This window comes from Ornithorhynchus anatinus, chromosome 4 (assembly GCF_004115215.2).
Source record: "Ornithorhynchus anatinus isolate Pmale09 chromosome 4, mOrnAna1.pri.v4, whole genome shotgun sequence".
NCBI lineage: Eukaryota > Metazoa > Chordata > Mammalia > Monotremata > Ornithorhynchidae > Ornithorhynchus > Ornithorhynchus anatinus.
The window spans coordinates 111,453,757-111,468,418 of record NC_041731.1 but is presented as its reverse complement, the minus strand read 5'-3'; the positions used below and the strand labels follow the sequence as shown (position 1 = coordinate 111,468,418).

At 42.2% G+C, this 14,662-nt stretch overlaps 1 protein-coding gene across 2 annotated transcripts in view; it reads left to right on the top strand.

Moving 5' to 3' along the window:
• The window catches only part of ST6GALNAC3 (ST6 N-acetylgalactosaminide alpha-2,6-sialyltransferase 3), a 569,867-nt gene extending 559,748 nt beyond the window's left edge, over positions 1-10,119 (top strand). For both annotated transcript variants that reach the window (XM_029063900.2, XM_029063899.1), the window contains exons 4-5: positions 7,530-7,637; positions 8,665-10,119. In XM_029063900.2, the coding sequence (XP_028919733.1) occupies positions 7,530-7,637; positions 8,665-8,851 (295 nt within the window). In that variant the 3' untranslated portion in view covers positions 8,852-10,119. The remainder of the gene's footprint in view (positions 1-7,529; positions 7,638-8,664) is intronic.
• Positions 10,120-14,662: the final 4,543 nt, after the last annotated feature.

Below are 14,662 nucleotides of genomic sequence, written 5' to 3'. Positions count from 1 at the left end.
CCCTGGCTTTTTTTGTTCAAATGGAATTTAAGTGCTTACTATGTGCCAGGCACTATGGTGGATTCTAGCAAATCATGTTGGACACAGGCCTGTGACTCATGGGGCCCATAGCGTTAATCCCCATTTTACCCTTGAGGTAACTGAGGCCCCAAGAAGTAAAGTAACTTGTCCACGGTCATACAGCAGAGAAATGGCAAAGCTGGGATTGGAGCTCAGGTCTTTCTGACTCCCAGGCCCTTAGCAACACGGCTTCTCTGCTTTCCCTTGGGAAGAGAAATGTAATTGACCAGGGTTAGATTTCAGGCCCCCCATCAAGCTGAAGTAGGTGCCGGATGACAACCAAATGAAGTCAGAGAGAGACCTGCAGCAGCAAAGCCTGTAGAGATCCCTGAATGCCAGCATGCTGACCCAAACAACCCCAAGATCGGACTCAATGAGAGGGCTCATTCAATTACCAATGCCTGTGGATCGGTCCTGTCCCTGAAATATTAGAGAACTGGGGAGGAAGGGAAAGGCAGACATGAAAGTCCAAGAGAGTAGTACACATTTCAATGGTAATAAACCTGATGAAAGAGCATATTTCAAATGATATGCCTTCGAGCGTGTTCTACATCACTGTGTTGACAGACCCATTATTTCCAAGAGATGAGTGAGTAAATTTAAGTAGTTTCCAAGTTGTAAGTACCTTGATTACCAAGGTACTGTAGTATGCAAAACCGGGCCAGTGCAAACAAATGATTGATAGCTTGCTCTGCATATGCCCGCCTCTCATCCCTGCACATTCATTATTCTGCAGCATCAGTGTAAGCATTCCTTCATCATTGACTTGGATCTTTCACTTGTCTCAGTGGCCCCATGGGACGTTTGGATTGTTCATTCATAGATGACAAAAATTGTTTTCATTGATCCCTTATTGATCCCCAAATGCAGCAGGTACAAGTAATACGACTGGAAGCCAACTTGAAGTAGTCAGGTCTCCCCGGCATGAGTGATAACCTCGAAGGCAATGAGTAGCTCAGTCTTTCCATCCTGGGATTCCTATACAATTTCAGCATGTACTTGTACATTTATTTTTCTTTTCTCTCTCAAAATACTCCCCCCTCCCCTTTTTTTCCATATAGAACCTTTAAAGTTTTGTTCTTATCTTAGTGTTACTGATATTTGTTAAACACTTACTATATGCCAGGTACTTTACTAAGCCCTCGGTTAGATACAAGCTAACCAGATTGGACACGGTCCATGTAATGGTAATTGTGGTGTATGTGTCAGAAACTGTCAGAAACTACTCTCTTGGACTTTCATGTCTGCCTTTCCCTTCCTCCCCAGTTCTCTAATAATAATAATAATGTTGGTATTTGTTAAGTGCTTATTATGTGCAGAGTACTGGTCTAAGCACTGGGAAAGATACAGGGTAATCAGGTTGCCCCAGGTGAGGCTCACAGTTACTCCCCATTTTACAGATGAGGTAACTGAGGCACAGAGAAGTTAAGTCATTTGCCCACAGTCACACAGCTGACAAGGGGCAGAGCTGGGATTCGAACCCATGACCTCTGACTTTCCACTGAGCCATGCTGCTTCCCTAATATCTTAGGGCCAGGACCGATCCACAGGCATTGATAATTGAATGAGCCCTCTCACTGTGTCCAATCTCGGGGTTGTTTGGGTCAACACGTTGGCATTCAGGGATCTCTACAGGCTTTGCTGCTATGGGTCTTTCTCTGACTTCATTTGGGTCTCATCCGGCACTACCTAAGCACTAGGGTACGTACAAGCAAATTGGGTTGGACAATTTCCCTGCCCCACATGGAGATCACAGTCATAATCCCCACTTTATAGGTGTGACAACAGAGGCACAGAGAAGTTAAGTGACCTGTCCAAAGTCACACAACAGACAAGTGGGCAGAGCTAGGATTAGAACTCAGGACCTCAGACTCCCAGGTCCAAGCTCTTTCCATTAGGCCACAGGCTGCTTCTCATCGTAGTTTCATTTGTATGGGATTTGCAGAAATCAATTCCCCCAGCCCTTTTCAGTAAGTCAGAGAGGGAGTAGAATTCCAGCCAAAAAGAGGCAGCTGCAGCATCCAGCTGCAGAATCCTGCTGTTATTGCAAGTAGACTTAAAGGAGATCCCTGCTACTCTGCATCCTGCCTGCTGACCTTCTCTTCCTGCACTGTTTCCTTCCAGCAGACACAGTAATTGGAGTGTAAATAGGGGACTGAAGTAGAAAAGTTTCCTCTATTCTCTAGCACCAACTGAAGAATTAAAATCACCAACTTTAGGGGTTGAAACTTTACATGCCTTATAATAATAATAATCAATAACAATAATAATTACAGTATTAAGCACTTACTCTTTGCCAAGCACTGTTCTAAGCATTGGAGTAAATACAAGGTAGTTAGGTTGGACACAGTCCCTGTCCTGCATGGGGCTCACAGTTTTAATCCCCATTTTTTACAGATTAGGTAATCGAGGCACTGAGAAGTTAAGTAACTTGACTAAGGTCACATAGACAACTAGCAGAGCCGGGATTAGACCCCATGTCCTCTCCAAGCCCATTCTCTTACCACTAGGCCATGCTGCTTCTCACGCTGCTTCTTTATATGAATAATAATTTGGGGAAAAGGGATAATATTATTTAATCAATTGCTACTGGGTATAGTGCACTTAGCAGTCTACCATAGTAGCAAAAGATAGTGCCTATTTATAAAGGTTAGAAGACTTCTGTGAAATATGTTGGCACGTTTATTCACTTCTTAAATTGTAATAATGAAAATAATAATTGTGGAATTTAAGTGCTTACTAAGTGCCAGGCACTGTACTAAGTGCTGGAGTGGATACAAGCAAATCGGGTTAGATGCAATCCCTGGTCCCACATGGGGCTCACAATCTTGACCCCCATTTTACAGATGAGGTAACTGAGGCCCAGGAAAGTGAAGTGACTTGCCCAACATCACACAGCAGACAAGTAGCAGGTCAAGGGTCAGTTCTTGGCCTTCTTTTCTTCTCCATCTACACTCACTCCCTTGGTGAAGTCATTCACTCCCACAGCTTCAACTATCATCTCTATGCAGATAACACACAAAGCTACATCTCCTCCCCTGTTTTCTCCCCTCCCTTCAGGCTCATATCTCCTCCTGCTTCCAGAACGTCTCCACCTGGATGTCTGCCGCCTAAAACTCACTATGTCCAAATCTGAGCTCCTTATCTTCCCTCCCAAGCCCTTTCCTCTTCCTGACTTCCCTGTCACTGTGGATGGTACGACCATCCTTCCCGTCTCTCAAGCCCACAACCTTGGTGTCATCCTTGACTCAACTCTGTCATTCATTCATTCATTCAATAGTATTTATTGAGCGCTTACTATGTGCAGAGCACTGTACTAAGCGCTTGGGATGAACAAGTCGGCAACAGATAGAGACAGTCCCTGCCGTTTGACGAGCTTACAGTCTAATCGGGGGAGACGGACAGACAAGAACAATGGCACTAAACAGCGTCAAGGGGAAGAACATCTCGTAAAAACAATGGCAACTAAATAGAATCAAGGCGATGTACAATTCATCAACAAAATAAATAGGGTAACGAAAATATATACAGTTGAGCGGACGAGTACAGTGCTGTGGGGATGGGAAGGGAGAGGTGGAGGAGCAGAGGGAAAAGGGGAAAATGAGGCTTTATCTGCGGAGAGGTAAAGGGGGGATGGCAGAGGGAGTAGAGGGGGAAGAGAAGCTCAGTCTGGGAACGCCTCTTGGAGGAGGTGATTTTTAAGTAAGGTTTTGAAGAGGGAAAGAGAATCAGTTTGGCGGAGGTGAGGAGGGAGGGCGTTCCAGGACCGCGGGAGGACGTGACCCAGGGGTCGACGGCGGGATAGGCGAGACCGAGGGACGGCGAGGAGGTGGGCGGCGGAGGAGCGGAGCGTGCGGGGTGGGCGGTAGAAAGAGAGAAGGGAGGAGAGGTAGGAAGGGGCAAGGTGATGGAGAGCCTTGAAGCCTAGAGTGAGGAGTTTTTGTTTGGAGCGGAGGTCGATGGGCAACCACTGGAGTTGTTTAAGAAGGGGAGTGACATGCCCAGATCGTTTCTGTCATTCACCCCACACATCCAATCCGTCACCAGTGCCTGTTGGTCTCACCTTTACAATATCACCAAGATCCACCCTTTCCTCTCCATCCAAATGGCTATCTTACAGGCTCTCATAATATCCTGGCTGAATTATTGTATCAGCTCTCTCCCTGCTCCAGTCTATTCTTCATTCTGCTGCCCGGATCATCGTCCTACAGAAACGCTCTGGGCGTGTCACTCCCCTCCTTAAAATCCTCCAGTGGTTGCCTATCAACCTCCGCACAAAACAAAAACTTCTCACTCTGGACTTCAAGGTTCTCCATCACCTCGCCCCCTCCTACCTCTCCTCCCTTCTCTCTTTCTACTGCCCAACCTTCATGCTCCGCTCCTCTGCCCCTCACCTCCTCACCGTCCCCCGTTCATGCCTATCCCGCTGTCGACCCCTGGCTCACGTCCTCCCGCTGTCCTGGAATGCCCTCCCTCCTCACCTCCACCAAACTAACTCTCTTCCCCTCTTCAAAGCCCTACTGAGAGCTCACCTCCTCCAAGAGACCTGCCCAGACTGAGCTTCCCCTTCTCCCTCTGCTCCCTCTGCTTCCTCTCTCAGCTCCCCTCAGCTAAGCTCCCTTTCCCCCGTTTCCCTCTGCTCCTCCCCCTCTCCCTTCCCCTCCCCTCAGCACTGTGCTCATTTGTATATATTTTTATTACCCTATTTATTTTGTTAATGAGGTGTACATCCCCTTGATTCTATTTATTTTGATTAAGTTGTCTTGTTTTTGTCTGTCACCCCCGATTAGATTGTAAGCCCTCAATGAGCAGGGATTGTCTCTATCTGTTGCCAAATTGTACATTCCAAGTGCTTAGTACAGTGCTCTGCACATAGTAAGTGCTCAATAAATACTATTGAATGAATGAATGAATTAACTCATGATCTTCTGACTCCCAGGCCCATGCTCTATCCATTACACCATGCTGCTTCTCCAATTATGGAAATAGGGGAAAATATTATTTGTTCCCTTCACACAATAGCACTAAAAAAATGAAGTGAAAACCCAATTTTCAACCCCTTCCCACAAATGAAAAGTAAAAGTAAATGAAAAAAGTTCAAAAACTCCAATTTCTCAGAGAACCAGTTCTGTGAGGAATATTCGGTAGTTTATTGTGTGAGATTCTTGTTGAAGTTCAAAGCAATGTGAAATTAAACAGTGCATTCTATAAACACCTTCTGTATCCAGAAAAGCGGCCTGGTACAATAGAACACAGTAGTAAACTAGGATTATTGTTTAGAAGGGGAGCAGAGAGGCCTAGTAGAGTTTTGGCCTGGAAGTTAGGAGAACCTGGGTTCTAATCCTGACTCCACCACTTGTCTGTTGTGTGACCCTGGACAAGTCGCTTAGCTGCTCCATGTCTCAGTTACCTCATTGCTAAAATGTGATTAACACTGCGAGTCCCATGTGGGACAGGGGCTGTTTCCAACGTGACAACCTTATATCTACCCACTGAGTACAGTGCCTGGCACATAGTAAGTGCTTAACAAATACCACTGAAAAAGGTGAAGGGTCATAAAGTCAGTTAGTTAGCCAGAGCACCGCCTGGAAAGTCACAGTTAAAGAGCAAATATTCATTCATTCATTCATTCATTCATTCATTCATTCAATTTCATTTATTAAGTGCTTACTGCATGCAGAGCACCGTACTAAGCGATTGGGCGAGTACAACAATAAGCAGACACATTCCTGCCCATAACTAGTTCACATTCTAAAAGAGGAGACAGATATCAATATAAATGAATAAATAAATGCCAGGTATGTACAGAAGTGCCTTGGGGCTGGGATGGGGGTTGAGTAGCACGTGGTTACTAATAACCATTAGTGTTCATATGTAAACTGTGGGGGGGGTTGAGGTTTATGGGGGTATTGAGTTGGGAGCTAGGGAAGCTGGTTCCAACTCCAGAATTACATATCGCAAAAGGTTTACTATAACAAGTTACATAAATCAAGCTAGGAAACTTGAGTGACCAGTGGTGGTAAGCCCAAGATGAAGAGATCAGGAATCTACTGACATGCCACAACTATGAAACTTCATTCACCTCTAGAGAAGCTATAGAGCCCCGTCCATGCTACCATGACATCCTTGAAGAGAACAGACAGAACTATCTACGTCACAGACAAAGAGGGAATCTTAACATGGCAAAGTAGCAAAGCCACCAATGGGGAAGAAGAGGAGGTGACACCTTAAAGCGAGACAGCATGATGAAATATATATATATATCAAATAAATAGATGATCTGGGGAGCAAAATTAATCTTCTGTTCTCCACATTGTCAAATATATTTTAGGTCTAGTTTGGGTTTCCATACTTATGTAGGATTGTGAAGTCAGGAAGGACACAGAGAAGAGCTTTCAAAAATGTAAAGCTTGAAAATTTGGACTTTGAAGAAAGGTTAAATGAGATGGGGAAGATTCTTGCCTCATGAAAACTACAACTGTTTAGGAACCAAAGACACCTATGAGTCAGAGTGCTCTAAGGCAATGTCTCCATGACAGCACTGCAAAGGGTGATGGCTCATGGCCGTGGAAGGATGGGGTGGGTCACTGGGATGGGAAACCCAGAGGCAGTTGGAAAGTAGCACCCCTCGGGGGACAAGTGGAGGTAAGCACCAAAGTCTCTAGCCTGCCAATCACCACAGATTAGTACAATTATTATTAATGATACTAACATTAATATTAATATATTAATGATAATTGATATCATAATAGCATGATATATTAATGATAATAGATATCATAATGATAATAGCATGTCATCAAACTAGCCCAGTAATAACAATATACTACAATACTTGTGGTATTTGTTAAATTCCAGGCACTGTACTAAGCACTGGGGTGGATACAAGCAATTCAGGTAGGACACAGTCCCTGTCCCAGTTGGAAGTCACTGTCTTAATCCCCATTTTACAGATGAGACACCTGAGGCACAGAGAAGTGAAGTGATTTGCCCAAAGTCACACAGCAGACAAGTGGTGGAGCAGGGATTAGAACCCAGGTCCTTCTGTCTTCAGGCTCAGGGTCTGTCCACTAGGCTACAGTGCTTCACTATCCACAAAGATCATATTTAAGACTTAGCAGGGTGGGTGGGGTGGGTAATTTATCATCATTTATAGTTATCACCACTTATACTCTACAACTCTGTGACTTTCAAATAGACAAATTATTTCCCACCTAAATAGAGCTGGATTGTTTGACTGCAGATATTTCCCATATGGTGTTGCTTCTGAAAACCATAGCTCTAGGCCCCATGGTGGCATGAACAAAAGAACATTTATAAATATTTCAAAATCATTGTATGTTCTTGACAAATTGTCAGGTTTCTTGATATCTCTTGTCCAGGTAATAAATGTTATTCCCTGTTAAAGTGCCCATATTTTCTCACAGCAATTTGTTGTATGTGTCTGTGTTGTGTTTTTGTTTTTTCAGAGTCCAGTCAGGTTCATATCTCAGCACTGGTTGGTTTACCTTAATTCTGGCGATGGATGCTTGCTACGGCATCCATGTCTATGGGATGATAAATGACACCTACTGCAAGTAAGATCACAGGAAATTATTTTCCTGCCTCTCCAATTTTGATGTCTTGTCAAAATTTCACAATTCATTTGAATACTATTTCAGTATAAATCCCAGAAATGGCTAAAGCGATCACTCTTTCTCCACCGTTATGTTCTGCACTGATGTGACATGGGATTGTCTAAGCATTAGTTTGGGCTTTTGGTGTTTGATAAAAAGGAGAAAAAAATGGAGACGTTTACAACTGGATGGAACTTTTTGAAAGAAAAGACTTCTCAGGAACACACACACACACACATAATACACATATATGCACACACACACACACTTTGGAAATGCAAAACAAGTTTAGCAGTTATTTAATTTCCAAAACAAGTTCTGTCATTTCTACTGCACTAATGGTCTGATAGATGGAGATCTTCCATTTGTTCTGCAAAATGCCCTGGAACCTCAAATAAACTGACAACAATACTTCCTAGAAATGATATTTCATTATTAAGTGAGTAACCTGCCAGATCCTTATTGAAAATTACTGTGTTTATTAACAGTATATACTCTCTCGTGAGGTAGTTTTATCTAGATAATAAAACAAATCTTCTAAGCTTTATTAGAGTAATGGAATTATAACATTCCTACTAACTATTGGGTATAATGTGATTCTGACAGTTCTTTGATCATTTTGTCAAAATGGTAACATTGAACCAAAATCTTTTCACCTAACTGTTTTTACTTAGAGGAAGAGTCATGGAACAAAGAAGAGTTAAATTTCACATTCTGATTATCAAAAAGTCTGTTCCGACCTTTGCTTTGATTCTGGGGAAATATTTATTTGAATATGATCGTAGAAATCTATAAATTGCATTTGATCTATTAAAGCACATACATATTGTACATTTCACTAAAAGCTTCCACATGTAATAGCTCTGAACCTAGTACATGGGCAAGAATCATGCATGACTTCGAAGTATAGGAAATGCATTTACTGAGAGTATAACGGATTCCATCAAGAGGATGTTTCACAGCCCCTCTCCATTTTTTTAATTCCTAGGTCAGAAGGCTTTAGAAAAGTCCCCTACCACTACTATGAGCAAGGAAGAGATGAATGTGATGAATATCTTCTGCATGAAAATGCTCCTTATGGAGGTCACAGGTTTATCACGGAAAAGAAAGTATTTGCAAAATGGGCCCGAAAGCACAAGATAATATTTACCCACCCAAATTGGACAGTGTCTTGATGTCGGTTTTGCAAGACCTTCAGTGTTATCCTGATATTACAACAATGCCTCAACCTGGGATGATGATTCTTTCACCTTAAAGTTCTTTCTCTGCTTAGATAAGCCAGACATAAATGATAGCTCAGTTATTAAGATGAACTTGAGAACTGTGGAGGGTAATTGTGCTGCTTTGTTTTCTCACTGAGGATACTACACCACATAATGCACTTTATAGCGTAACTGGACATTAATCAAGACAGCAGCGACCTTACCAGTGGGTATGATATTGTTCGAGTTGAGCTCACTGGGATACCGAACGGTGGGTAGTTTGAACACACAGGTGGTAAAACATCAGAGATACAGTAGGAAATCAAGAACTTTGGCACCTGAGAAGGTTCCCTGTGGGTATGGAACATAAATGAGGAATGATATTTTTTCAAGTATAGTGTAGAGAGGTGTTTGAGGACAAGTCTACCTCCTTACAAATAGGGATAAGGAAGGGCTTCTTCTCTCTCTCTCTCTAGCATATGGTCTTCCCACGGGCAACATCTCTAAGCCTGCAGTTAAGTAAGACTTGACTGCCCCTACCCTACTAACTGGCTGTTTGGCTACTGAAAGAAACTCCCTAATTCTGGAGACGCCATCAGCCTATGACTACTTGCCCATCTCTTGCTTATTGAGACAGAATCTACCAAGGAGCTTGACAGATTTCTGAGGCACCTCTTTCAATCTTAATATCCAGATGGTACAACTAAGCATATTTTTTTTTTTAAGTTGCCTCAAACACTTTTGAACGTTTTGGATTGCCTGGAAAATCAACTTCAACACTGTAATAACTAATACTGGGAAAACTTGAAAGGCATATGCTTTAACATTACCAAAATAGTTTATTGATATTGTTCAAGTCATTTCACAACAGATTTTTGTATGCTTTTTTTAATCATAGAACAGGAAAAGTAAGACATATTTTTACATGGTATTTGTATACTGATAATCATATTTCATAATGTATATTTGTATATACAAATTTATATTTTATAGGCCCAAGATGTATACACATGTAGTATGTTAGTAATATTGTCAGCAGCCACCCTTAGTGATGCTCGCATTGCATTTTGCCAGTGCTCTACCCTTTTCTGTGCTCACCTTTCCCTTATATTATTCTCTCCAATTGTCTTAAAGTTTTGTCAAAAGAGTCTCTTTTCCAGATATTTCCCACATTTTATCAATTCAATGCACTACTATAGATAGCAGAAGGAAGAGTAACCAATTAAAGCTTTATTTCCAAAGCACGTTTTTATGGTATTTGTTAAGCGCTTACTATATGCCAGGTGCTGCACTTTGTGCTGGGGTAGATCCAAGCTGATCAGGCTGAATACAGTCTATATGCCACACGAGGCTCACAGTGTTAATCCCCATTTTACAGGTGAGGTCACTGACACTCAGAGAAGTTAAGTGACTTACCCAAGGTCACAGAGAAGACAAATGGCAGAACCGGGATTAAAACCCCACTCGGGCTGACTACCAGGACTGTGCTCTATTCATGAGGCCATGCTGCTCCTATAGACCTTGCTGCTTCTAACAAACAGGCATTCTCTGTGGAAGACAGCCATCCTAAGGCCAGAAACATTTAATTGCTCATTCTAATTCTAACCCCATTCTGTTTCTAACTTTGAAGAATGCCTGTCACTTCTGACTCAGTTTTCCTTATTTCAGATTGGGATCAGGATTTGGCTGAAGTTCTCAGAGAGGATTAATAATTTGAAGTGAGGATTAATAACTCATTATTTATATAATGATGGTAAGATGGAGCACTTTGTGGCTTTGGCCAAGTATTAAGGGCTGCTCATCATCACGTGCTACACAAGAGACTGAATAACAACAGGCAAATGCTTCCTTCTTCATCTCATCTGTTCTTTTGATAGTCTAACTTTCTCATGCATAAATAACAATAAGCCTCAAAACCTGTTGCATCAAACTCCCCAATGGGATGAATGCTACTCCTATGACTGACTTAAGTGTGCAGTTTACTTTACAGTGAATCCTAGTGGACTTTCCCATGCTGTACCCAGAGGAAGAACATAAAGCAACCACAGGAAGAAGTAATCTGGGAGAGCAAGGGCATCTAGGAGGAGGTTATTCATTCACTCATTAATTTATTATTTATTGAGTCCTTACTGTGTGGAGAGCACTGTACTAAACACTTGGGAGAGTTCACTACAATAATAAACAGCCATGTTCCCTGCCCACACTGAGCTTACAATAAAGAAGAGGAGAGACAGACATTAATATAAATAAATAAATTACAGATTATGTGCATGAAGAGCAAGAGTAGAGGGGAAGAGGGATGGATTTATCCCAAAGGAAACCCTCAAATTCCTCCTCGACTGTAGCTGTTAATCTACATGATGTTTTGGAAAAATTCCTGGCTGTGTCCATCCCTGTATACCACCCTGGGGCAGATTCAGGAGCTGATGATCCCATAAAATGGACACAAAATAGCTTTATCACCCAAAATGGCCTTTCAAACAAATACTTTCCTCAAACCAAATTAGTTCTACTTTCCAGATCTCCCTATTACTTTAGAAAGAGAAGGAGAGAGAGAGAGAGAGAGAGAGAGAATGTGTGTGTGTGTGTGTGTGTGTTTGTGTGTGTGTTTGTGTATGTGTGCTGGGGGGTTGGGACGGGGAGCCATCTATTTCCAAGTAATTGCTCTCCAGGCCAGTTTTGCAAAATAAGGTGACTCTGGTCTTTGGACAAAACACTTAAAGCTTGACAGAACCAAAAAAAATCATTCCAAACCTTAGGAAGTCCAATCATCGCTGATCTGTGTTTGCAGATAATCCCTACATTCACAGTTACCAGCAATATTTCAATATCTGAAAGCAAATGTGTTATTGAAGATGACTGTAATTTGCTGAAATCAGCACATCGATGCCCTCCATAATCAAGGTGGCTCACAATAACAGGAACATTCTCTCTTAAATGGTATTACAACCTGAAAAAAGTGGTCAAAATAATCCCTACTATCCATTCATTATAAAAAGTGGTGACAAATGTAAAAAAAAATATAAATTTTAACATGATAACTTATAAAGAATCCTGCAAAGATTTCTGTAACATATTTCTGACAAACACACGATATTCTTTTCAGACTATAAAATGCCTCTAATAATTATATAGCCACCTTTTTTCTGGAATTTATGAGTCTCAGGGAAACCTATTATAGATATCATCTGAGATTTGTGCAGTTGGTTTTTAAATCTTGATGTAGAAAGGAAGTAAAATTAAAATGCAATGTGATTTAACTTTTTAACGGATTGCTTATGGGCTTTGAGAGAGGGTCTATAAAATTCCTATCATGTTCAGTGCCCAAGCCAAAAAATAAGGCTATCCCAGCTGCCAAGCCTAGACTGAGACCATTATTAGATGCTACAGGTGTCACAAATCAGACTCGAAAGTGTAGCAATCTGCTTATAGAAGGCGCCTTACATTGCAGCTTGGGTTAAGTCACATTTAAAAACAATGCATAAAATTGATTCACACACTAGTGATTCACACTGAGTAAATGAACATCAGTTTCCTTATTCAAATGAGCCAGTCTTTGGCATAAGTGAAACACTGATCTGCATGATTTTTATTATATGGTAAGAGAACTGTGGCCATTGTGTTAGAGAATTTCCTCAACAGAAATGGCTTTGTAGAGGACACATTGTGAATTAGCTAGCTTGAGTTTGACACTGAGCTGAATCAGCAACTCCCCCACTGACCACTAATGGAAGAGAAGAACACCAGTTGAGAGCCATGCATTGTTTCCCTAAAACAAAGACAACTCTGAAACACTTCACCTGGAGGCATTAATTAGACACTAATTATTAGCTTACTTTGTTTTTGGAAGTACCTCATAGTATTCAGTTGTGCTCTTGCATCAAGCTAACTGCAAAGAAGGAGCTGTGAAAGAAAGGGCCTTCCAGTTGTTATCCCAGAAGATGATTCATAACTTACAGTGACATGACTCAAACACACAATCGATATAACTCAATGAACATTTAGTCTGTGCAGAACACTGCCCTACATGCTTGGGAGAGGAAAATGGAGTTAATAACACGATCCCTCTTCTTAAGGACTTTAGAGTCTGGGGCTGGGTGGGGACAGGCATTAAAAGGGAAGAAAAGTCTTTTTAAAGTTTGGACTCTGGAGGTGGGGGAAGTTGGGTCCATGAACTAAGTCATTCTCATTAACAATACAAAACATTTTCAGTAAAGATGGTCATTCAACTCATTCCCGACCACATGGCAAGTGTGCATCTGAGAAGAAAACTTTCCTCTGAAAACACCATTCTGGTTGCTGAGCTACTAATCACCAGTCTCACAATTGCAGTGCCAAACTGTGAAACCCAAGCAAGTGTTTGGGAGGGAAGAGGTGCTAAGCCCATCTCTGCATTCCCCCCCCAGAAACCCCAGCAGGATGTCTCCCTGATTGTTAGAACATCAGGCCTTGCCTTCTCCCAATCTGGGGGATCCCCATTCTGTGGCAGAGCCCAGAGCCTTGTCAGGCTGGAGTCAGGATGATGGTGAGGTGGGCTGTTAGGGAGAGGGTGATGGAGAAAGACGGGAGGTAGAAAACACAGGGCCAAAGACCCTCCTGGGTGCCATCTGTGAATCATTTGGTCTCCTTTCTGGGCCAGGCAGGAGACACCCATAATGAAGCCATCTCGTGGTAAAAGCACACCCTCCTGACCTCAACACAATAGTTTCTGGGTCTAGCATGCTGAATGGGAGTCAATATGCCAGGTGTCAAGCCCTCTTATTCACTTGAAAACAAAACTTGTTATGTTCAGAGATCCAAAAAACACTGAGGACCCATCCACTCCCCTTTTCCTTTAGCCTCAAAATATTGGGCCAATTTGACTTGTATGGATGAGGAGAATGGAGCTATTGAGAAGCATTGTAATCAGTAATAATAATAATGGTATTTTGTTAAGCGCTTATTATGTGCCAAGCACTGTTCTAAGTGCTGGTGTAGATACAAGATAATTAGATTGGACACAGGTCCTGGAGGGGCTCACAATCTAACTATGAGAGAGAACAGGCATTGAATCCCCATTTTACAAATGAAGAAACTGAAGCATAGAAAAGGTAAATGATTCACCCAAGTCACACACTAGGCAAGAGGTAGAGCCAGAATTAAAATACACAAATCTTACAGGCCATGCCTACCCCAAGAAATTATCAGGCTAAATCAGGTCTTCGGCACCCAGATATTTCTCTTGGTCAGATAACTGCCCAAAAGGAAAGAAAAGTGGTCTCTGCCATGAGCTCCACCCTGGGGATTTCTCTCCCTTAATATCAGATGCTCAACCTATGATTCCCTCACCAGGGGTTTATCTCCTTTTTTAATTTGGACTCTCATATGACATGTTCCAAAAGTAAAACTGAACACCAGTGTTACAGCACAAAGCTTTATTTTTATACTGAAAACAGAGGTTAGGTGCATACACTCACGCATGCGCGCACACACACACACGAATTACAGCATCTATAATTATCAATCCAACTGGTTTTCCCCAAGTCTTTGAGACTGTCCACTGCTCGTCATTGTCTTGGTTCAAGTCTTAGGTGATTTTCTTGGCCGTGGCGGCCATAGGTGTCTTAGTGCATGGCTTAGGTGGTTTCATGCGGGGCGAAATGGGCTGGTTGTTTTCCCCTTTTATCCGTTGTTTTTGGGGGGTTACAGCTGGGGGCTGCTCAGGATTGCCTGCTGTATTCCACTCCTTAACGGGTAAGCCAGAGATGGCAACCCCACCCCTTGTGCTTATTCCCCTGCAGTCAT